This window comes from Somniosus microcephalus, chromosome 5 (assembly GCF_052327205.1).
Source record: "Somniosus microcephalus isolate GS21.2 chromosome 5, FLI_Smic_1.0, whole genome shotgun sequence".
Taxonomy (NCBI): domain Eukaryota; kingdom Metazoa; phylum Chordata; class Chondrichthyes; order Squaliformes; family Somniosidae; genus Somniosus; species Somniosus microcephalus.
In genome coordinates, this window is record NC_140991.1 from 19430774 (window position 1) to 19455470 (window position 24697).

General features: G+C 52.9%; 1 protein-coding gene across 1 annotated transcript in view; it reads left to right on the forward strand.

The window, feature by feature from the left end:
- The window catches only part of aqp1a.1 (aquaporin 1a (Colton blood group), tandem duplicate 1), a 37830-nt gene that overhangs the window by 6602 nt on the left and 6531 nt on the right, over window positions 1-24697 (forward strand). The window contains exons 2-3 of the mRNA XM_085987413.1: window positions 18488-18652; window positions 22237-22317. Of these exons, the coding sequence (XP_085843539.1) occupies window positions 18488-18652; window positions 22237-22317 (246 nt within the window). The remainder of the gene's footprint in view (window positions 1-18487; window positions 18653-22236; window positions 22318-24697) is intronic.

The following is a 24697-nucleotide window of genomic DNA, read 5'->3' on the forward strand; positions in this document are numbered from 1 at the left end:
ATCTCATTGAAACTTAGAAAATTCTAACAGGACTAGACAGACTAGATGCAGGAAGGATGTTCCCAGTGGCGGGGGAGTCCAGAACCAGGGGTCACAGTCTAAAGATAAGGGGTAAGCCATTTAGGACTGAGATGAGGAGGAATTTCTTCACCCAGAGAATGGTGAACCTATGGAATTCTCTACCACAAAAGGCAGTTGAGGCCAATTCATTAAATATATTCAAGAAGGAGTTAGATATATTTCTTAAGGCTAAAGGGATCAAGGGATATGGGGAGAAGGCAGGGACCGGGTACTGAATTTGGATGATCAGCCATGATTGCATTGAATAGCGGAGCAGCCTCGAGGGGCCGAATTGCCTACTCCTGCTCCTATCTTCTATGTTTCTATGTATGTTGGTCTTTATTACAAGAGGCTTTGAGTATAAGAGTAAAGACGTCTTACTGCAATTATATAGGGCCCTGGTGAGACCACACCTGGAGTAATGTGTACAGTTTTGGTCTCCTTACCTAAGGAAGGATATACTTGCCATAGAGGGAGTGCAACGAAGGTTCACCAGACTGGTTCCTGGGATGGGGGGATTGTCCTATGAGGAGAGATTGAGTAGACTAGGCCTATATTCTCTAGAGTTTAGAAGAATGAGAGGTGATCTCATTGAAACATACAAAATTCTTACAGGGCTCGACAGGGTAGATGCAGGGAGGATGTTTCCCCTGGCTGGGGAGTCTAGAACCAGGGGTCACAGTCTCAGAATAGGGGTCGGCCATTTAGGACTGAGATGAGGAGAGATTTCTTCACTCAGAGGGTGGTGAATCTTTGTGATTCTCTGCCCCAGAGGGCTGTGGAGGCTCAGTCGTTGAGTATATTCAAGACAGAGATCGACAGATTTTTTATTAAGGGAATCGAGGGATATGGAGTTCAGGCGGGAAAGTGGAGTTGAGGTCGATGATCAGCCATGATGTTATTGAATGGTGGAGCAGGCACGAGGGGCCGAATGGCCGACTCCTGTTCCTATTTCTTATGTTCCTATGTCCTATTCCGTGAGCCTTACTTCGCCTTGCTTAAGAGCAGACACCAAATGGCCCATAATCCTGGGTTTCGAGCCCATTCTTTTCGCCTTCCTTAAAAGCCGGTAGCAAAAGTCCAAATTCCTTCACTTTCTGAAGGGTTGCGAACAAGGTTCACTCACAGGGAGCGAAGGCCATTCTGTAAAAATCTGCAATTATAACAGCCCTGAGTAGGCAATAAAGCACTGGTGATATCGTTGGTTTGTTGGTCCCCATAAACTTATTAAACAAACCATGTGATTGCTTTAATTCGTTTAACCTCAAAGCTTAGCAAAGAAACGTGATTTTATTGTTCGCCTATGTTCTTCACGTTGTGCGCATTGCACCGCCCCGCACAATTTAGCCCTTGGTTTTCCAGCAGTCTAGTTTCACAATATTTTGTCCTTTACCCGATGAGGCTGTGGCAGGAGGGTCTCTTGGGTAGAGTGGGGCCATGGATTGTCGAATTAGGCTGCAGAGGGGCTACCCAACCTGATTTGTGGCACCGCTGATTTAACAATTGATTAAAATTCACAACCGGAAAAATGGTTTCATTGAATGCAAACAAAAGAGACTTGCCTCACAAAACTCATCCTCGTGATTTTTTTTTTTTAACTGGTTGTTTTATTTGGCTCAGAAGTATTCTGCATGTGACGCTTTTAACATTGTCACATTAAAACCAATAAAAGTGAAGTTAATACACTTGTAACATTTATGGTTTTGTGCGTGACCCTCCCACCCTTTTTAATAAACACCCAAGTAAATTTATGTGTGAGGAATTGAGAAACTTCGGCCCTTCAATTGAACGCCTCGATTTTAAAATTCTCATCCTTGTTTTTAAATCCCTTGCTGGCCTCTAACTCCTCCCTATCTCTGTAACCTCCTCCAGCCCCACAACCCCACCGAGATCCTCCAATTCTGGCCTCTTGCGCATCCCTGATTTTCATCGCTCCACAACTGGCGGCCTTGCTATTGTGTTTGCAAAGATAATCCAGAGACCGTCAGTGAGTTCAGTTCATGCTGCTTTAATCATGGCTGCCACACACACACACTTCCAGGCACAAGCAATCGAATACCTATACACAATACAATGATAACAGCACTATCAAACTCCATGTGCTCAGGCCAAGGCAATCGAGTACCTATCACCAAATGTCAGACATAACATTTCCTCCCCCCTCACAAAATTTCAAACATGAAATGTAGTGCCAAAGTCCTGTAGGTGGCCAGGGCGAGAATGTGTACGAACAGGCCGAGGTGTGGACTGGTGAAGAGCAGGCCGAAGTGGGGACTGGTGAGGAGCAGGCTGAGGCGCAACATCTGCTTGAGGGTTGGCTGGCTGAGCCACATGTGCATCCCGCCACCCTGGGGGTAAGGCTTGGGGGTTAGGTCCGTATAATCCCGCATCAGGGGGCGCTGGCACCTTCCGAAGGCGGCTGGCATGCCACCAAGAGCCGTCAGTGAGGCAGAAAGTGGCTGGTCCAAGTTGGCGGCTGATTTGGAGAGGGGAGGACCAGAATGACGCCATCTTATTATTGCGGTGAGGCCTGCGGACTCTGACCCAATCGGAGACTGAGATGTTGGGCGCCTTGGCCCTCTTTGACTGGTCGAAGCGGAGTTTCATCTTCTCCTGCTGTCTAGCGACTGTGGCTTGAGCCGGTGGAGCAGGGCTCTGAGCTAGCGAGGGGCGGAGCCTGCCAAGGGGCAGCACGAGCTCACAGCCTAGCATGAGGGATGCGGGTGAGACCCCTGTAGTGGAATGCTGGGAAGCTCTGTAGTGCAGCAGTGTCTGGAGGAGGGCCTTGTCAAACGCACACCCCTGGGATAGGTGTGCTCTGAGACCATTTTTCAGTGTCTGGTTAAAACGCTCCACCCCCCCATTTGACTCGGGGTGGTAGTACGCTGTGCGAATGTGATGGATGCCCTTGCTCTCAAGGTAAGAGGCGAGTTCTGAAGAGACCTTTTGGGGGCCATTGTCTGTGGTGATGGCCTTTGGATGCCCCCAGCAGGAGAAGAGGGACTCAAGGATATTAATGATGACCCGAGAGGTGACGGAGCCCACGGCAGTGACCTCTGGCCATTTTGAGTGCAGGTCATAGGTCACCACTAGGAACCGTTGATGGTGGGGGACACCATGGATCTCCCCGTAGACGTCCAGCTGCAGGTCCTCCCAGGGCTGAAAGGGTCAGGCAAGGGGAGCTTGGTGGCCAGTCTTGCCACTTACAAGGCAGGCTGCACAGTCCTTGACCAGGGCCTCAATTTCCCTGTCGATACCCGGCCACCACACTAGGTCTCGGCATCGTTGTTTGAGCTTCACTATGCCCAAGTGGCCCTCATGCGCCATGGATAAAACACGCGCACGAAGGGCACTTGGGACCACAGTGCAGAGCCCACGTGCAACACAGGAGTCATTCCAGCAGGAGAGCTCCTCTTTAACTCTGGAGTAGGCAGACAGTTCCTCAGGCACCTTGCGAGGCCAGCCATCTCTGATGAAGGTGCACAGCTGGGAGAGGGCCAGATCCTGTTCAGAGGCCTCTTTGAGCTCCTGGAGAGAGACTGTGGTTTGGAGAGGCGTGTGCAGCATCTGGACGATATCCTGTTCCACTTGTTCAGACCCGACGAGTGGGGCTGGGGCAGAGACAGTGCGGGAGAGCAGATCTGCAACAACATTGTCACGTCCTGGTGTGAACTGGAGACTGAAATTGTATTGGCGGAGGTGGTCAGACCAGCGGTGTAGACACAGTGGTCTGTGGCCCGTGCCGGATGTCGACAGCAGGGCAGTGAGAGCCTGGTGATCGGTTCGCAGGGTGAAGGCACGGCCATACGTGTACAGGTGCCACCACTCACATGCCCAGACGCACGCCAGCGCCTCACGCTCGCCTATTGAGTACTTCTGTTCGGTGGGGCTAAGGGCTCGGGAGGCAAAGGCGATTGGTTTCTCCACTCCATTCTGTATCTGCGATAACACTGCCCCCACAGCTGCAGCGGACGCGTCGCAGGTGACGAGGGTGGGGCTGGCGACGTCAAAGTGAGCCAACACTGGAGGCGACGTGAGCTGCGATTTGAGGAGGCGAACAGCTTCCGTACAGGCTTGTGACCACACCCAGGGCTCATCCTTTCGCAGGAGCTGGCGCAGTGGGGCTGTGGTGGCTGAGTACTGGGGCAAAAACTTCAGGTTGTACCCAGTCATGCCAAGGAAGGAGGCAACCTGTGCTGCAGAGCTGGGTTCTGGGATGCTGTGAATGGCATCCACGTTTGACTGGAGTGGGGAAATACCGAAACCCCACAAATTCGATCTCTGAAACAGCAAAGACACACTTTTCGCCATTCAGTGTGAGCTTGTGTTTTGCTAGAGCTGTGAAAACTCTGTGAAGGCGTTCGTCGTGAGTGGAGGTCGAAGGCCCATGCATGACGATGTCATCCAGGTAGATGGCCACCCCAGGAATGCCCACGAGCACAGAGGCCATCACCTTTTGGAAGCAGCTGGGTGCAGAGCTAAGTCCAAATGGCATCCTGGTGTACCGAAAGACGCCAGCATGTGTCACAAAAGCAGTGAGGTCCCTGCTGCTGGGGTGGAGGGGAACCTGTAGATAGCCCTATCGAAGGTCCAGTTTTGAGAACAGGATGGAACCATAGAACTGCGCTGTGAGTTCCTCTGACGTGGGCAGTGGATACTTGTCAGGGATTATGGCCTTATTCACTGCTCGAAGATCGACACAGACGCATAGACCACCTGACTTTTTCATTGCGACCACCAGGTTGGAGACCCATGGGGAGGCATCAACTGGTTCAATGATGCCAGCTTCCAGTAGCTGCTTTAGTTCAGCTGTGACCCCGTCACGGAGAGTAAGCAGGATGCGGCGCAGTGGCTGAATGACAGGGGTAACGGTGGAGTCAACCATGGGCTGGTGGGTGAAGGCAGTCAGGCAGCCCAGACCCTCGAAGAGTGCTGGCCATGTTTGGCGCCACGGTGAGGTGACGTGCAGAATCGCAAACCCACCGGTGTCCAAGAGAGAAAAACCCAGGTCAGTGAAAAGATCCAGTCCCATCAGGTTAGCTCCTTGGCGTGCCACATGAAAACAAAAATCTGGCAAAACTTTTGTTCCATAGCGTACAGTGAGGTTGACTGAGCCCACCAGTCCAATTTTCAAATTACCATACCCGCAAAGGGTAGTGGAGGGCGCAGAGAGTGGCAGGGAGCTGAAAAAGCATTTGAATATGTTCACATTCAGCAGTGAGACGCTGGCACCGGTATCCAACAACAGCGGGATGCACACATCATTCAGGTTAATTGTGCATGATTTGAAAGCCACTACTGGCCCAGCGCTCACGTTGTGAACTATAGTGTTTGAGGACTGAGAGTGTTCATTTGTAGCAACCGGGGCAGAGCGGCAGACATTGGCAAAGTGATTTTGTTTTCCACAATTGCGACAGGCTTGGCCGCGCGCGGGGCAATTCTGCGCTCTGGTAGCATGTGAACGAGATCCGCAGTTTCCACACTGTTGCCGCGATAGCGCGCGTTGCTGCCGTCGCGCGAGCATTACTGTGTCAGAGCTGTCGGGGCCGAGGGCGCTGTCACTGGGTGTGTGTGCTAGTTTCGCTGCACATTCGGCTGCAGACTCCACTTGAAAGGCAATGTTGACTGCCTGTGACGACGACAGATCGTCGGACTCGAGTAACAGTCTTTCACGCACTCTCACGTTGTTGGTGTGCTCTATTGATCACGCACCATCTCATCTTGTAATGCACCGAACTTGCACGAGCTAGCTAACCCCCTCAAATTAGCCACGTATTGATGCACTAACTCGCCAGGGAGTTGGTGACGCTGTCTAAAAATGAATCGCCGCAGGAGGGCACTTTGTGGGGCAGAGAAGTGTGTGCTTAACAGAGCCACAGCCTCATCATATGTTTGGATTGAGTCTGCTGTGCATAATGTCCCAAGAACACGCTGGCCCTCCGCTCCCAAGCAATGGGATAACAGTGCCTTTTTCCAAGCCGTACTCACAGTTTCTAGTCCAAGAGCAATGAGATAGGTTTCAAAGGACTGTAACCAGCGAACCCATGGGATCGGGGGCTCACCTGGTAGTGCAAGGAAGGGAGGAGGTGGTGGAAGAGAGATTTCAGCCATCCTCGTCGCCAAATATTGTGTTTGCAAAGATAATCCAGAGACCGTCAGTGAGTTCAGTTCATGCTGCTTTAATCATGGCTGCCACACACACACACTTCCAGGCACAAGCAATCGAATACCTATACACAATACAATGATCATAGCACTATCAAACTCCATGTGCTCAGGCCAAGGCAATCGAGTACCTATCACCAAATGTCAGACATAACACTTGCCTGGAATTCCCTCCCTAAACCTCTCCGCCTCTCCTACCTCCTTTAAGGCGCTCCTTAAAACTTACCTCTTACCTGTCCTGATATCTGATAACAGATTATCTGGTCATTATCACATTACTGTTTGTGGGAGCTTGCTGTGCGCAAATTGGCTGCCGCATTTCCCACATTACAACAGTGACTACACTCCAGAAAAGTACTTCATTGGCTGTAAAGCGCTTTGAGACGTCCGGTGGTCGTGAAAGGCGCTATATAAATGCAAGTCTTTCTTTCTTTTTAATGGTTCGGGGTCAAATTTTGTCTGATAACGCTTCTGTGAAGCACCTTGGGATGTTTTACCATATTAAAGGCACTGTCTAAATGGCATCGTATAAGTCCTGTGTTCCCACGCCCTACTGATATGGTTTACCTTGCAGTACTGTTCCAGTTTACCCTTCTATACTAATCATTATCTCGGCCAACTCCTGATGGCTTCCTTTCAAGGTTGCAAAGACTGTTGCTGTCACTAAGTGTCGCAATCAATATTTATAAAAACAGCCTGGCCTGATCTATAACTAGCATCAGAGTGATTGGAGCAGGATACAAAAGAAAGAACCTGCATTTATATAGCACCTTTCACAACCTCACAATCTGTATTACTGATGTTAGTTTAGGGATAACTATTGTCCCAGGAAAATGGGGATAACTCCCCTGCTCTTCTTCGAAATAGTGCCATGGGATTTTTTACGTTCACACGAGAGAACAGACGGGGCCTCGGTTTAACGTCTCATCTGAAAGATGGCGCCTCTGACAGTGCAGCGCTCCTTCAGTACTGCACTGGGAGTGTCAGCTTAGATTTATGTGCTCAAGTCTCTGGAGTGGAATGCAAACCTACGACCTTTTTATTTTCACCTGATCCCATGGACTATGTCAATATTTACAGGGAATATCAGGGAGTGTGTCAACATTTACAGGGAATAACAGGCACCGTGTCAATAATTACAGGGAATATCAGGCATTGTGTCAATATTTGGAGAGGATCCCAGGCAATGTTTCCTGTAATTTTTTTGGTGCACGGTCCCTTTAACGGGCTGCGCGGCCCATTCAAATTTTCGCATATGCGCGGTTTCTTGCACTGAAAAGCTGGTGAGCGGCCTGCGCGGGACCCCCAGACCGGTGAGCTGCCTGCGCGGGACCCCCAGACCGGTGAGCTGCCTGCGCGGGACCCCCAGACTGGTGAGCTGCCTCGCAGCTTAACGGGAAAGTTGATCACTGAAAGTGTGTCAATATTTGTAGGGGAGCCCTGGGAGTGTGCCAATATTTGTAGGGGAGCCCTGGGAGTGTGCCAATATTTGTCGGGGAGCCCTGGGAGTGTGCCAATATTTGTAGGGGAGCCCTGGGAGAGTGTCAATATTTGTAGGGGAGCCCTGGGAGTGTGCCAATATTTGTAGGGGAGCCCTGGGAGTGTGCCAATATTTGTAGGGGAGCCCCGGGAGTGTGCCAATATTTGTAGGGGAGCCCTGGGAGTGTGCCAATGTTTGTAGGGGAGCCCCGGGAGTGTGCCAATATTTGTAGGGGAGCCCTGGGAGTGTGTCAATATTTGTAGGGGATCACTGGGAGTGTGCCAATATTTGTAGGGGAGCCCTGGGAGTGTGTCAATATTTGTAGAGGATCACTGGGAGTGTGCCAATATTTGTAGGGGACTCCTGGGAATGTGCCAATATTTGTAGGGGATCACTGGGAGTGTGTCAATTATTGAAGGGGATCACTGGGAGTGTGCCAATGTTTGTAGGGGAGCCCCGGGAGTGTGCCAATATTTGTAGGGGAGCCCTGGGAGTGTGTCAATATTTGTAGGGGATCACTGGGAGTGTGCCAATATTTGTAGGGGAGCCCTGGGAGTGTGTCAATATTTGTAGAGGATCACTGGGAGTGTGCCAATATTTGTAGGGGACTCCTGGGAATGTGCCAATATTTGTAGGGGATCACTGGGAGTGTGTCAATATTTGAAGGGGATCACTGGGAGTGTGCCAATATTTGTAGGGGACCCCTGGGAATGTGTCAATGTTTGTAGGGGAGCCCTGGGAGTGTGCCAATATTTGTAGGGGAGCCCTGGGAGTGTGCCAATATTTGTAGGGGACCCCTGGGAGAGTGCCAATATTTGTAGGGGAGCCCTGGGAGCTTGTCAATATTTGTAGGGGACTCCTGGGAGTGTGCCAATATTTGTAGGGGAGCCCTGGGAGTGTGTCAATTATTGAAGGGGCTCCTCCAATGTGTCAATGACCACTTCATCTACCTTCCAAATCTACTCTTAAATGTTGATGTCGTTTCTGCTTGAACCACTGAGCCTGGAAGTGAATTCCAGCTCCTCAAAACTCTCGGAGTAAAGAATTCCCCGAAATCAGTGTCACTCAAAAGAAAACTCAATTTTCCAAGTCTTTGTATTTGCATTGTATCGGGCAGCATCCTAGCGAACCTCCTCCAAGGCCTGGATATCTTTCCAACAGTGTGGATTCCAATACTGCACACTGTACTCTGACTGAGTTCCTATTAAGGTTTTATATAAAGAAAGACTTACATTTATATCGCGCCTTTCACAACCTCAGGACATCCCAAAGCGATTTACAGCCAATGAAGTACTTTTGAAGCATAGTCACTGTTGTAATGTGGGAAACGCGGCAACCAATTTGCACACAGCAAGCTCCCACAAACAGCAATGTGATAAATGACCAGATAATCTGTTTTAGTGATGTTGGTTGAGGGATACATTTTGGCCAGGACACCGGAGATAACTCCCCTGCTCTTCTTTGAAATAGTGCCCTGGGATCTTTTACTGAAGGGATATTTACTAGTCCTAGCCCCTTTAGGGCTACCCTGGATCAGGTGTATTCCTCAAGATGTTCACTTTCAACTAAAGTTTGAGGTAGCCGAATCCTAAAGACGCTTAATTGGGTCTTAAAGTCCGGGCTATCTCTCCCTAAAGGAAAGGAACAACCTGAGAATATTACCGTCCTCCAGATAGCACTTTTAATAAGTTTAGCTAGACTGTAACGTTCCGGATATTATGAGGGTCCAGAAAACTCCCTCAGAATTCTACAACTCCTCACCAAAGAGTGTGCAGAGATTGAGTTTGTGAGTTTTTGATACAGAAGTCTTATGTGAGACAATTCTAAAAATATATAGATTTATATTAAAGAACCAACATGTAATTTACAGTTGGTGAGTCAATCGCAACATTAACAGTTCCAAAAAGAGAAAACGTACAATCTTATTATCAGAGAATCTTACTTATAACTCTTAACTTCACTACAGTATTACAGTTCTTAATGTTCTACAGGATATCCACCAAAATCAAATACCTTTGATCCCTGAGGTACAAAGAGTTGGAGACTTACAGAGCCGCCTCTGAAGCCGAGAATTGCTTTGCCCGATTAAAGCGAGTCTGTTATCCCATTTGAGAGTTCAATATTTATACCCTTTTTCAGTGGCATTTCCTTTAAGGTTTTCTGCTGATGCAAGCTAATTATCTCTAGTCATCTTTCTGCCTATTTCTGCAACTCTTACTGCCACCTCAGCCAGACTCATGTCTTATCTCTAGGTGTTCTAAGTTTACCATATAAAAAACAGTGTGACGGCAGGTGTTCCTTACTTTATGTCATCTTTACAACGGCAGATGTTACTTTATGTGCTTCTTTACAAAGTACAAATTAGAACACCTTATCCAGGGTGAACCATTGTTTTTGTTCACAAAGGTCAGCCTGTCGCAGCCCTTCACCTTCTGTTTCAATAAGGTTATTTATTCAGGGTCAACAACTATCTTATCTCAATAGCCAGAATGCTTTCACAGCTATTTCATAGTTAAGTTTCTAAATTTCCAAACCCAGTTTGTCATGTTTTAACAAGGCCAGAATTCTTTCATAAGATGGTGTATTTTTCTGAATAGGATATATGGTTTATTCCTTCACATTACGTCCACCTGAGAGAGCAGACGGGGGCCTCGGTTTAACGTCTCATCCAAAAGATGGCACCTCCGACAGTGCAGCACTCCCACAGTACTGAACTGAGGTGTGTGAGGGTGCCAGTCAGTTCCTTCTGTAGCCTCTAGATGGCACCTTCACTTGTTTGGTCCTCTTTTTGTAGGACAAAAATAAATTGAACAAATAAACTGTAACTAAAACTCTAATAAATCTTTAAATAAAGCTTAACAAATCAAATTAAAATTTTGTTGTTTAAACCAATTATGCACTCCAGTCCCCGTGGCGCCCACCGTTCACGGAAGTGCTCGAGCGCGCCGGCAGACACCGCGTGCTCCATCTCCAGGGCCACCCGGGCGCGAACATGGCCGCGGAAGCGAGGGAAGCAATCTGGCTGGATGACCCCCTCGACCGCCCGCTGCCTGGACCAATTAATGGCTTTTTTTGCCAGGCCCAGGAGCAGACCCACGAGGAGGTCCTCCAGCCTGCCCGCTCCCCTCCGCACCGGGTGACCGTAGATCAAGAGCGTGGGACTGAAGTGCAACCAAAAATCAAGGAGCAGCCCCTTCAAATAATGGAAGAGGGGCTGCAACCTCACACATTGAACATAAACGTGGAACACGGTCTCCTCCAGACCGCAGAACAAACAGGCGGTCTGGGTGTCCGTGAACCTATTTAACAATATATTGCACGGGACTGCTCCGTGCAACACCCTCCAGGCCAAGTCCCCAATAGAACAAGGGAGGACACCCGCATAGAGAGCCCTCCATTGGGGACCTCCGCCTCCGCCGGAAGGCAAAACGGCACGCCACGGCGTGTCCGGACGGCAGGCGAAGATGACAAAGTGGAAGGTGTGCAGGAGCAGCCCATACAGGAAACCCCTCCGTGCAGAATGAAAAGGCATGGAGGGCATCTCCTCGAGACGGCTCAAGTTGTGAGGCGCCGATCCCCGAGGGGAGTTTCGGGGCAGGGCACCGATAAGGAATTCCGTCCGAACGGGGGAAAGCTCGGACGGGATCGCCCCACGCGCTTGAGCCGCTTCGACACACCTCGTGGCGCCGGGGTGCAGCGTCGCTTTCACCGCCTCGATGGCATCGACCGCGAGCCGGACGTTGTCCCACGACATGCGCCACGCCAACTCCTCCGGCGCCATCCAGCCCGCTCCTCCGCCATCGAGTAGGTCCCCGACTCTAGTCACCCTGCCAGGCACAGCCCTGCGTTCCGCCAGCCACCCGAACTCGCGGACGTGGAGGTGCGGATTCCTGAACAGCGGCTCCCGGAGGACAGCCGCCATTCCTGACGGGGGAGAGCTCCGCCTGGAGGCGACGTAGTTCCAAACCCATAGCAGTTCCTGGTAGAAGACAGGCAGCTCCCGCAGGCTGGCACGCCTGCCGCCCACTTCCAAAAACAGGAGCTGCATGTCGTAATTGAGGCCGTGCAGCTGGCGGAAAAAATACGTCGCCAGCGCACACCATCTCGGAGGATTCTCAACGTACAGGTATCTCTGCAGCGTCTGAAGATGGAAAGTCGCAGCCTGGGTGCGGAGGCACACCAACGCCTGATCGCCCTCCCTAAGCAGGAGACTCAGAACCGCGGCAGAGACCCAGTGCTTCCTTTTGTCCCAGAAGAAGTCGACGAGCTTCTTCTGTATCTTGGCGACAAACGCAGGGGGAGGGATCAAAGTGACGAACCGGTACCACAACATGGCGGCCACCAGTTGGTTTATGACCATCGCTCGACCCCTGTAGGACAACACTCGGAGCAATCCTGTCCAGCGTCCTAAGCGAGTGGTGACTTTGGCCTCCAACTCTTGCCAGTTCGCCGGCCAGGCGTCCTCGGCAGGGCTGAGGTAGACTCCCAAGTAGAGGAGGTGCGTGGTGCTCCAGGCGAAGGGCCTGAACGCCTCCGGCAGGGAGTCCACCCGCCACTGACCCACCAGGAGTCCAGAACATTTCTCCCAATTGATCTTGGCGGAGGATGAGTCCGAGTAAATCTGCTGGCATTCCCGCATCCTCCGCAAGTCAGCGGGATCCGTGACCGTGAGGAGCACGTCATCGGCGTAAGCCGAGAGGACCACCTCCACGCCCGGCCCTTGCAGAGCCAGTCCCGTCAACCTCTTCCGCAAGAGGCGCAGGAAAGGCTCTACGCAAATGGCATATAACTGGCCGGACATGGGGCATCCCTGACGCACCCCCTCCCGAAGCGAAGGGGCGCCGTCAAGGACCCGTTAACTTTAATCAGACACTCCGCGGCAGCGTACAGAAGTTGGATCCGGGCGACAAAATGCGTCCCGAACCCGAATGCGCGCAGAGTCCCGAAGAGATACTCGTGATCCACCCTGTCGAACGCCTTCTCCTGATCCAGGGAAAGGAAGGCGACCGACAGACCAGCCCTCTGGGAATGGTGGACCAGGTCCCGGACCAGATGGATGTTATCATGGATGGTCCGGCCCGGGACCGTGTAGGACTGGTTGGGGTGGATCATGTGGGCCAGCACGGCGCCTAGGCGAGCAGACATAGCCCTGGCAAAGATTTTATAGTCCGTGCTGAGGAGGGAGACCGGGCGCCAGTTTTTAAGGAGGCGGAGATCACCCCTCTTAGGCAGCAGGACAATAACCGCCCTGCGCCAAGAGAGGGGCATCTCCCCGGTCGCCAGACTTTCCCCCAGGACCCGCGCGTAGTCGCCCCCCAAGATGTCCCAGAACGCCCTGTGGAACTCCACGGTCAGCCCGTCCAGCCCCGGGGGCTTTCCCCTAGAGAGCTGGCGGAGGGCGCCGGTCAGCTCCTCCAGACTCAGAGGAGCGTCCAATTTTCCGGCGTCCTCCAGGCCGACCTTCGGCAGGTCCTCCCACAAAACTCCGCGCGCATCCTCGCTGGACGGATCCGGAGAGAACAGAGCCCCGTAATAGGCGCGGGTCTCCGCGCGGATTCCCTCCGGATCCGAGACCAGAGATCCGTCATCGGCCAGCAGCTCCAAGAGCTGCTTACGGACCCCCCGTCTTTTTTCCAGCGAGTACGCGGTCCAGGTCCCGCAGGAACTGGATCCACGACCTCACGTACGCACCTCGGGACCCGACAAGCTGCAGGTCCTTCAGCGCGCCCTTCTTCTCTTCGTACACCATCCGCAGGGCCGGGCCCTCGAAGGCTTGACCGAGACGGGACTCCAGGTCGAGCACCTCCTTCTCCAACTGCCCGACCCGGGCCTCCCGCCTCTTGGTCGACCCCTTCACGTACTCCTGACAGAAGAGACGGATGTGAGCCTTGCCCACATCCCACCATAGCCTCAAGGAGGGGAAGCCCCCCCGCTTCCTTCTCCAGCCGGCCCAGAACCGACTAAACGAATCCCGGAACCGTGCGTCCTCCAGCAGCAGGTTGTTAAAGTGCCAATACGCGGACCCCCCCCCGTGCGCGCAGCGGAACGAGCTCCGCCCACACCAGGTGGTGGTCCATGCACGGCACCGGCCGCATGGAAGCCGCCGGAACGCAGGAGACGTATGCCCGGGAAATGTAGAGGCGGTCGATCCTGGACGCTCCTCTCCCAGACCTCACGCAAGTGAAGGCGCTGGAGTCGGGATGGAGATTTCGCCAGACGTCCACCAAGTCGAGGGACCCGACCAGGTCCCTCAACTTTTCCATCGCCGCCGGGCATGGCAGGGTGCCCGTGCGGTTCCTCGCCTTGAGGGTACAATTAAAATCCCCCCCGAGGATGACGCACTCGCCCGCGTCGATGGAGCCCAGAAGAGTGGACACTTCCTCAAAGAAGCGCGCTTGCTGCGCACCGGCCCCAGGGGCGTACACGTTCACTAGATGGAGCGGCACGCCCCCCAGGCGAACAGTGACCTGGAGCAAGCGGCCCGGCACGAGCTCCTTGACCCCCAAGATCTCCGGCTGAAAATGCGGGGCCAGCAAGATAGCCACCCCACTGGAAGCACTGGAGAGGTGACTCATGCTGACCCCTCCTTGCCACTCCAGGAGCCACGTGGCCTCGTCTCCCGGAACGGTGTGGGTTTCTTGCAGGAAGCACACCGCATACTTCCCGTCCCGAAGGACCGAAAAGTTATTAAATCTGCGGCTAGCTTCCCTGCTGCCGTTAATGTTGAGGCTGGCTATGGTTATCTTCATCTCAGAAGCAAAGATCAACCTCTACTTATAACTAACGGGGGAAGGGAGCGCGGCCGCTAGTCAACCGCCACTCCCTTAGCAGCCCAGCGAGGAAGGACCGGAGCTGACGCAGCCCGAGCGGGTTCACTCCCGTGCCCGCGTCCATGGCTTTGACGGTGGTGCGGGCCGACCCGACGAGCAGCGCCAGGTCCGGCCATCTGTCAAGGGCCACCCGAATCCTGTGACGACCCTGGCACGTGGCCACAAAGTCCCGGAGTTCCTCGATGGGAATGAGGGGGGTCCCGGCGAGGGACGGGAGGTCATCCATCGCCTCATCGGCGATGGAATCCCAGTCATCCTCCGCCCCCACCACCGAGTCCCCGTCCTCCTCCGGGGGGTCGCCACCGGCGGCTGACCCGTCCGCCACGCAGAGCGCAGTGAACGGCTCGGCCGCAACGGCCGGCCCCGCCTCCGCCCGGATCCCACCCCCAGGATCGGTGGCGGAGGATTCCTCCTTGGGCTCCTGCAGGGACGCCGGGCCAGAAGACGGCGGCGGTTCGGAGCCCCCCTCCGCCCCAGGCGCCGGAACGACCGGAGAGACCGGAGAGACCGGAGAATATGTAAATCCGATCTCCTCCAAGTCGCCCGGCGCCAGAGACACAGACAGAGGGCCTTCCTCCACTGCGCCACCGGCCTCCGACCCAGCAGAAGGGGTATTTCTTGTAAAATCCTCGACGAGGTCGAGCAGCACCTGGGAAAAGTCCGGGCCGCTTTGGGCGAGCTCATCTTCCGCGAGCTCGCCCGACCCAGACTCCAAGCCGCCCGACTCGTCGAGGGGTAACGCCACCGAAAGGGGATCGATCTCGGCCGCGGGTTGTTCCGCGACCCCCCCCACGGGCAGGGTCTCGTCCCCATCCCTGGGAGGCACGAGCTGGGCAGACACCTCTGCCTCAGCCTCCCCAGGGACAGGCGACCCCTGCCGATCGCTCACGATGGTGACAGCGGTGGGGTGGGGCGCAGTACCCGCGGCGGGCGACGACTCCCCCTGACCGGAGGGACCTTCCTCCTCCTGGTCCTCCTCCTCCTCCTGGGAGTCGCGCCTTCTTTTTAAAGTGGAGGGATAGGGGGAGACCTCCATTTCTGCAGGGGCCTCCCCTGCTCCCTCCGGTGGAGCAGGTTCGTCGGGTCCCTTGGGCCCGAGCCCGGCCGCAGGTTCTGGCGCTCCCGCCTCGGCGGTCGCGGCCACAGGCTCGGGCATGAGGTCCCTCCCACTCTTGCCCTCCCTGATTAACGCGGCAACGCGCTCGGGTGTCAGGGGCTCCATATCCAGGGGCACGCCCTCCCTGGGGGGGCCCACCTCACGGTGTTTATTTTTCCGCGCCCTCTTCCCGACCGGACACACTTTCTCCCCCCCGCCGGAGGCCTGGATGGCATCGACCTCCGACGACGACCGCACCCCGGTAGTATTTGTTTGGGGTGGGGCACGGCCAGACCCGGGGGGAGGAGCGGCGGCGGCGCCAGCCTCGGCCACGCCAGACGACCTGGCGGCTTTGGAGGCGGGGCAGTTTTTTCGTATATGCCCCACCTCCTTGCAGGCGTGGCACCGCACGCCGTCCGTCGTCCAGAAGACGCGGTGAAGGGTCCCCTCATGGAGGACCGAAAAAGCCCCGTCAGTCTCCCCCTCCCGCGCCAGCTGAACAAAGGCCTGGCGCCGGAAGGAGAAGACATGGCGAAGGCTGACTTCCCGGAATCCGAGCGGGATCGGCGTGATCCCCGACCTCACCTCCCCAAGTTGGAGCAAGTGGGGGAGGAGGAGCTCACTCGAGATGTAGGGCGGGATGTTCGATAACACGACCCTCTGCGCGGTGGCCTCTAGAGGGTCCACCGGCAGGAAGGTCCCGCCCACGGTGAGCCCCTTGGTGAGGGCCAGGGCCACCGCCCGCTCCGACTCCAGGAAGAACACAGCCTTCCCATACATTTTCGAGGCGGCGAGTATGGCTGGAGGGCCGACAACCCCAGCCATGGCCTTCACGCATGCCTCGATGGTCATGTTGGGGTGGGTGTAGCTCTTCACCCCAAGCTTCTTTGTTACGAGTTGGAACGGCGACGGGGCAGCAGCAGAAGCGGGAGTAGCCGTGGCTTTGGTCGCCACCGCCACATAGGTTCTTGCCGGCCCCGTCACCGCCGCAGATGTGGAAGCCATAGTGGGGTGGTTCTTTAAAGAGCCACACACACCCCAAGTCACAGGCCTGAAGGTGTTAATGGCCTTGGTAAAAGTCTTCCCTTGAGCAGAGGGAGTGTAAAGTAACTGGCCCGCCTCGCCCCCTGATGGAATTAATTGGGAGAGGGGCCTTCCTTCCCTCTGCTCAATTGGCAATAGGTAGATTTAAAGGGGAGGTGCCTTTCCAGAGAGGCAAAGAGAGGACAAAGAGAGAGAGAAAGGGGGGGTGGGAAGGAGGGGGGCCGCAAAGGCAGGGTCCCCATTCAAGGTGGTATTCGGTGGGTGGGTGTCGGCAGGGTGCACTCCCCGATGGAAAAACAAAGTCTTAGGCAGATGGTCTTCGGGCAGGGGGAGAAGATGTCTTCACCTGGGTAGGCTGGAGAAAGCCCAGGCTCAGCCCCACACCAGGTCTTCTCAATGCAAGGGAAAAAGCTTCACCTGGGCAGGCTCCAGCCAACCCAGGCCAGGCTTTCCGGCCCGTCTTCTTTCCTCCCCCCGCCTAGAATGCAAAGTCTTTAGGGGAATGCACAAAAGACACCCACTTGCAGATGTTAAAGGATGCAGCTCCTCCCCTCCTTCCAAGTTGGAGCTGAGTGGTATTCCTCTCCCCTCTCTCCCTCTCCTGGACTGGAGGCCAAATTGGGAGGCAGTGATGGAAGGCCTCTCCAGTTGTAATGCTGGCCTCCTCCTCTGTCCTCTCCTCCTCTCTCCCCAGGCACCTCGGTAGATGTAGATGGTTGTAAATGGTAGGTTGCTAGTAGTGGTGGCCTGGGGTCACTCCTTCCCCTCCACTCCCAGGCCAAGGCGACCACCACCTCCCACACAGCAGCAGCAGCAGCAGCAGCACAACCTGCTCCACTGAGAGCAAGGTCTCAAATGAGCCTGTGAGGGTGCCAGTCAGTTCCTGCTGTAGCCTCTAGATGGCACCTTCACTTGTTTGGTTCTAGCCCCTTGTTAATTGTTCCTAGCCTCCTGTGTTAATTCTTAGCGGCCTGTTAGCTGTTCATGGGTTTCACCTGGTTTTGTTGGTATATAAGTTCTGTGGTTGCTTCCCTCCTTGCTCAGTCCTAACCGGGGATCCGGGGACTAGCCTTCGCTCTGTGGCTCCTGGCTTTGACTAGCTGGTTGCCATGGTTCTCTCGAGCTCTGTATTTAAGATGTAACTAAGTCTGTGTTCTTGTTGTTCTTAGTCTTGATAAGGTGCTGGGCTGGACTAGTGTGTTGCCATGCTGGCGCTTGTCTTGAGCTCTGTATTGATAAGCCTGTTACCCCTGCGGCAGCCCCTCGTGATAGCTTGTCTCGAGTCTCGTCTCGGCAAGCTGGTTGCGCTTGTGGTAAGCTTATCCCAGCTCAGTATGGACAAGTAGGTTGCCTCATGGAAGCTGTCCTGAGTTCCTATTCTTGACTAGCCGTTTTGTAACTTGTCTCGAGTTCTATGTATATTGTTCTTGTCTCGAGTTCTATGTATGCTGTGGTGTTTCTGTCTCGAGTTCTTACGTATGCTGTTGTGTTCCTTGTATGAATCTAGTTATGTGTGAATCTAGTTAAGTAATGAATAAAGTACTGTTCCTTAAGATTGTATACCTGCCTCTAGCCTGGTTTCTGCACTTGGGTCCAGAACCTACCTTGCCCGGAGCGCACGGCCCTGTATCTACACGGCCCTGTGGCTCCCCAACCCTGACAAGGTGTCAATATAAGTGAGTTCAATTGGACAGAGGAGAAATTGAGAAGGTGGTGTTGACTGCTGATAAAGGAACATGCTCGTTGTGGCTATGACCTTCTTATGTGACATTTTCTCCTCATTGCTCTTTCTGTTTTTCCTCTTTTTTTCAGCTGGGAGAAGGGGTTACCCCGGGGCAAGGTCTGGGCGTTGAAATTATCATCACCTTCCAGCTCGTTCTCTGCGTCTTTGCGACCACGGATAAACGAAGGACGGATCTCTCTGGCTCCGGCCCTCTAGCTATTGGACTTTCAGTTGTTATTGGCCACTTAATGGCGGTGAGTGACACCAGCGGGAACAACCTGGCTGGCATCAGCAAATTGTTCAAGATTGTGTTTTATTGGCCAAATTTACACCCAATAGCATCACACGGTTTACATAGAAACATAGACAAATAGGAGCAGGAGTAGGCCATTTGGCCCTTCGAGCCTGCTCTGCCATTCAATATGATCATATCGTGGCTGATCCTCTATCTCAATACCATATTCCCGCTCTCTCCCCATACCCCTTGATGCCTTTTGTGTCTTGAAATCTATCTATCTCCTTCTTAAATATATTCAGTGACTTGGCCTCCATAGCCTTCTGTGGTAGAGAATTCCACAGGTTCACCACCCTCTGAGCGAAGAAGTTTCTCCTCATCTCAGTCCTAAATGTCCTACCCCGTATCCTGAGACTGTGACCCCTCGTTCTAGACACCCCAGCCAGAGGAAACATCCTCCCTGCATCCAGCCTATCCAGTCCTGTCAGAATTTTAGACGTTTCAATGAGATCCCCTCTCATTCTTCTAAACTCTAGTGAATACAGGCCTAGTCGACCCAATCTCTCCTCCTACGACAGTCCTACCATCCCAGGAATCAGTCTGGTGAACCTTCGCTGCACTCCCTCTATGGCAAGTATATCCTTTCTTAGGTAAGGAGACCAAAACTGCACACAGTACTCCAGGTGTGGTTTCACCAAGGCCCTGTACAACTGTAGTAAGACATCCTTGCTCCTGTACTCAAATCCTCTTGCAATGAAGGCCAACATACCATTTGCCTTCCTAACTGCTTGCTGCACCTGCATGTTTGCTTTCAGTGACTGGTGTACAAGGACACCCAGGTCCCTTTGTACATCAGCATTTCCCAATCTATCACCATTTAAATAATACTCTGCCTTTCTGTTTTTCCTACCGAAGTGGATAACTTCACATTTATCCACATTGTACTGCATCTGCCATGTATTTGCCCACTCACTCAACTTGTCTAAATCGCCTTGAAGCCTCTTTGCATCCTCCTCACAACTCACAATCCCACCTAGTTTCGTGTCGCCAGCAAACTTGGAAATATTACATTTGGTTCCCTCATCCAAATCATTAATTATATACTGTGAATAGCTGGGGCCCAAGCACTGATCCCTGCGGTACCCCACTAGTCACCGCCTGCCACCCCGAAAAAGACCCGTTTATTCCTACTCTCTGTTTCCTGTCTGTTAACCAGAAGTCGCCTTTGAAACACAAAGCTGACTTCTGGCTATAAATTGGAAGATTCCGGGTGGGAATTGCTCTTGAGTCATAGAATCTTACGGCACAGAGGGAGGCCATTCGGCCCATCGTGCCTCTCTGAAAGAGCTGTCCAATTAGTCCCACTCCCCTGTTCTTTCCCCACAGCCCTGCAAATTTTCCCCCTGGAAGTATTTATCCAATTTCCTTTTGAAAGTTATTACTGAATCTGCCTCCTCTGCCCTTTCAGGCAGCGCATTACGGATCACAACAACTCGCTGCGTAAAAAGCCTCCCTTTTTAATTCAATCTCGGTATGCGAGCCTCGCTAGAAAGGCCGGCATTTATTGCCCATGCCTAGTTGCCCCGAAAAGGTGGTGGGCCTTCTACTTGAACCGCGGCAGTCCGTGTGGTGAAGGCGCTCCCCGCAATGGCGTTAGTTAGGGAATTCCTGGACTTTGACCCAGCGCCGATGAAGGAACAGGCAATATATGCCTGAGGACGGTGTGTGACTTGGAGGCCATGGTCTCCCCCTCAAGATTGCTGGTTTTTGTCCTTCTCAGGGGTGCCAGAGGTCACAAGGAGGGGGGAGGTGCTGTTAAAGTGACCCCAGTGAGTTATTGCAGATCGTGCACGCTGCAGTCACTGCACGCGGGATTGACTGGGGCATGGATCAAGCGAAATGCTCTGTCTGGTCCTGAAGTGATGTCGATGAGAGCATCTAAAGCCAGATCATCCAGTTTGCAGATCAGACTGAAGTGGGAGGTAGAATATTGGGCTAGAAATTCGACTGCTTTGCGCCTCCCGTTAGCGCCTGTGGGGGGCGGTACAGGGCGCTAAGGAGTTACCGACCAGGCACGGCGAATTCAGTGACGCCCGCAAACTCCCCTGGCGGTTTTGCGCTGGCGCCAACACTTACCGCCTCGGTCGCTAGCGCCCCGTAGATCGTGACGTCATCAAGTGCGCAACGCCCCGTTACTGCCCCGGATGTGACATTGCCTCCCGCCCCCCCCCTGCTGTATCGCCGGGCGTGAACAACGGCATCAATAGGAGGTGGTGTCACCTTGGCTGGCCGCTTGGGGAGCGATAGTTAAAGGCAGTGGGGGCCAGATAGGCCAAACGTTATTCATCGCACCACTCTGGTGCCCGCTGAAAGTTTTTGAAGCCTCATTGCTGCGCGATGCCTAAGACCTCTGACATAAATCGTGCCATTTATGTAGAAAGGACTCATGAAATATACTGGGCGGCCTGCTGGTGGCGCTGTCCAGGGAGAGTATAAATACTCGGGCACGGGCCCAGCTTGCTCAGGGACATTTTGTAAACAGGGACTAGTGAAGGATAACTAGACTTCCATGTTGTGAAACGATCGATTAAAGCCTTGTTTAATACTCTGACCAAGTGCCTAGTAGTTTTCTTACGTCAACCTCCACTCTCCGAGAGTGACTGGGGCTGTAATGGAAGTCGCGCAAGTCCCCTGGCCCCACAGAACTAAGAAGAAGAATGTTGCAAACCATCATCGGCCCTTCCCTTTAAGCGAGGGAAGGAGCCTCTGATGCCGGCTGCACTGCACTGCACGTTGTTTAGCGCTCTGTCGCTCCTGCCCCTCTCTCACACTTTAGCGCCCTAAGAGAAGTGTTTAGCGCATGATTTAGCGCCCCAGTTCCCTCTGGGAGCGCTAAAACTGAAGTTCATGGGAGGCGAGAATGAGTAGCGCCTGGCGCTAATTTGTCAACTTTTAAAGCTCTAGCCCCCCAAACGGGGCGATACCGAATTTCTCCCCCAGTGACTCTTTACCCAGAGAGTGGTGAGGAGGTGGAACTCGATACCACAAGGAGTGGTTGAGGTGAATAGCATAGATGCATTTAAGAGGAAGCTAGTACATGAGGGAGAAAGGAATAGAAGGTTATGTTGATAGGGTTAAATAAAGAGGAGTTGGAGGAGGCCCGTATGCAGCATAAACAGCAGCATAGACCAGTTGGGTCGAATAGCCTTTCTGTGCTGTAAAATTCTATGTAATTTGTTTCCACCACCCTTTACTGCAGCGATGGTTTCAATAATTCCCCTCATAACCCCAGATCTATTTTCTGATCATCACCCCATACCACTTTTCCATTCAGCGTACATACTCCTTTTGATTCATGTTTCCTCCCCTGCAAACAGCTTTAAATTTGTCTTCATTTAACTGCATCTGCCACCTACTGGCCCAGTTTAAAAAGAAAAAAAGTCCACCTTAATCCACATTCTTTTTGCTCCTTTTCCAATGGAACATAGGAACAGCAGTAGGCCAATCAGCCGCTCGAGTCAGTTTTCCGCCAGTGGGTAGCGTCGCTGAGGCAAGCGTTCGCTGGAGTTGTCTAATGGCTGTATTGTTCCCTTCTCTCCTCAGATTGGCTTCACCGGATGTGGGATGAACCCTGCCCGTTCCTTCGGGCCGGCTGTCATTACCGGCAACTTCAAGGATCACTGGGTGAGTTGGCGGAGCTGTGAGCGGCACAGGGCCCTTGGGTATCAAACCAATACCCTATTGGGTAGAGTCTGCCTTGGGCCTTGGGGTCAACCTTGGAGGTTACAGAGATAGGGAGGGGGGCGAGGCCATGGAGGGATTCGCAAACAAGGATGAGAATTTTTAGAATCGAGGCGCTGCCACTCCGGGAGCCAATGGGTGGACGAGACATGGTGCGAGTTAGGACACGGGCAGCCAAGTTTTGGACGAGCTCAAGTTTACGTAGGGTAGAGGATGGGAGGCCGGCCAGGAGAGTGTTGGCATAATTAAGTCTAGAGGTAACAAAGGCATTGATGAGGGTTTCAGCAGCAGACGAGCTGAGGCAGGGGCGGAGACGGGCGATGTTACGGAGGTGGAAGTAGGTGGTCTTAGTGATGGAGCGGATATGTTGGATAATGATCAGGAGAGGGAATGCCGAATTACTTTATTTTGTTTTCCTGGACCAGAGGCACCAAGGGCTCAGATCAGCAAGAAATCTACAGACAGGGGATCAAATCCACACTCGGCCTGGGGCAACAAGAATCAATGCACTGACTGAGCACAGCGACAATGTCAATATGTTTATGAAGATCTTTGTTCAGTATTTCCAGGGAAATTGTAAATTATTTTTAGAAACCTTTTTATGATTTCACTAGAAATGAAGAATAGAGAAACTCATCACAGTGCAGTCATGATGTGTCATCTCACGATGACCGGTGAGCAGGTGGTCTCGCCGGGCTCTGTTCAGGGCAGGGTCACTCAGTGCACTCCCCAACACAACCACTAGAGGGAGCTTCTTTGTAAAACAACTTCAAAAGAAGCTAAAAAATGCTTCACTCACACTGACACACACACACGCTCACACTCACTGACACACTCACCCATTGACACACTCACTCACACTGACACAAACACACACGCTCACACTCACTGACACACTCACACATTGACACACTCACTCACACTGACACACTCACACACACTGACACACTCACACACACACACACTGACACACTGACACACTCACTCACTCACTGACACACTGACACACACACTCACACTGACATACTCACACACACTGACACACACACACTGACACACTCACACACTGACACACTCACACACGCTCACACTCACTGACACACTCACACACTGACACACTCACTCACACTGACACACACACACTCACACACTCACTGACACACTGACACACTCACTGACACACTGACACACTCACACTCACACACTCACACACACTCACACTGACATACTCACACACACTGACACACTGACACACACTCACACTGACGTACCCACACACACTGATACACTCACACACTGACACACTCACTCACACTGACACACTCACACACGCTCACACTCACTGACACACTCACACACTGACACACTCACTCACACTGACACACTCTGACACACTCACTGACACACTGACACACTCACTGACACACACTGACACACTCACACACACTCACACTGACATACTCACACACACTGACACACTCACACTCACACACTCACACTCACACACTCACTGACACACTCACACTCACTCACACTGACACACTGACACACTCACTGACACTGACACACATACACTGACACACTCACACTCACTGACACACTCACACACCTACACTGACACACACACACTCACTTACACCTACATACACACTGACACACACACACTGACATACCCGCATAAGAGATTAGCGTGTAAAGTTAAGGCACATGGGATTGGGGGCAAGGTACTGACTTGGATAGAGAACTGGTTGGCAGACAGGAAGCAAAGAGTTGGAATAAACGGGTCTTTTTCCGAGTGGCAGGCAGTGACTAGTGGGGTACCGCAGGGATTGGTCCTTGGACCCCAGTTATTCACAATATATATTAATGATCTAGACAAGGGAACTCGATGTAATATCTCCAAGTTTGCAGATGACACAAAGCTGGGTGGGCGTGTGTGCTGTGAGGAGGATGCCGAGAAACTCCAGTATGATTTGGACAGGTTGGGTGATTGGGCAGATGCATGGCAGATGCAATATAATGTGGATAAATGTGAGGTTATCCACTTTGGTGGCAAAAACAGGAAGGCAGATTATTATCTGAATAGCAATAGATTGGGAGAAGGGGAAGTGCAACGAGACCTGGGTGTCCTTGTGCACCAGTCGCTGAAGGTAAGCATGCAGGTGCAGCAGGCGGTTAAGAAGGCAAATGGTATGTTGGCCTTCGTAGCGAGAGGGTTTGAGTACAGGAACAAGGATGTCTTGCTGCAGTTGTACAGGACGTTGGTGAGACCACATCTTGAGTATTATGTGCAGTTTTGGTCGCCTTATCTAAGGAAGGATGT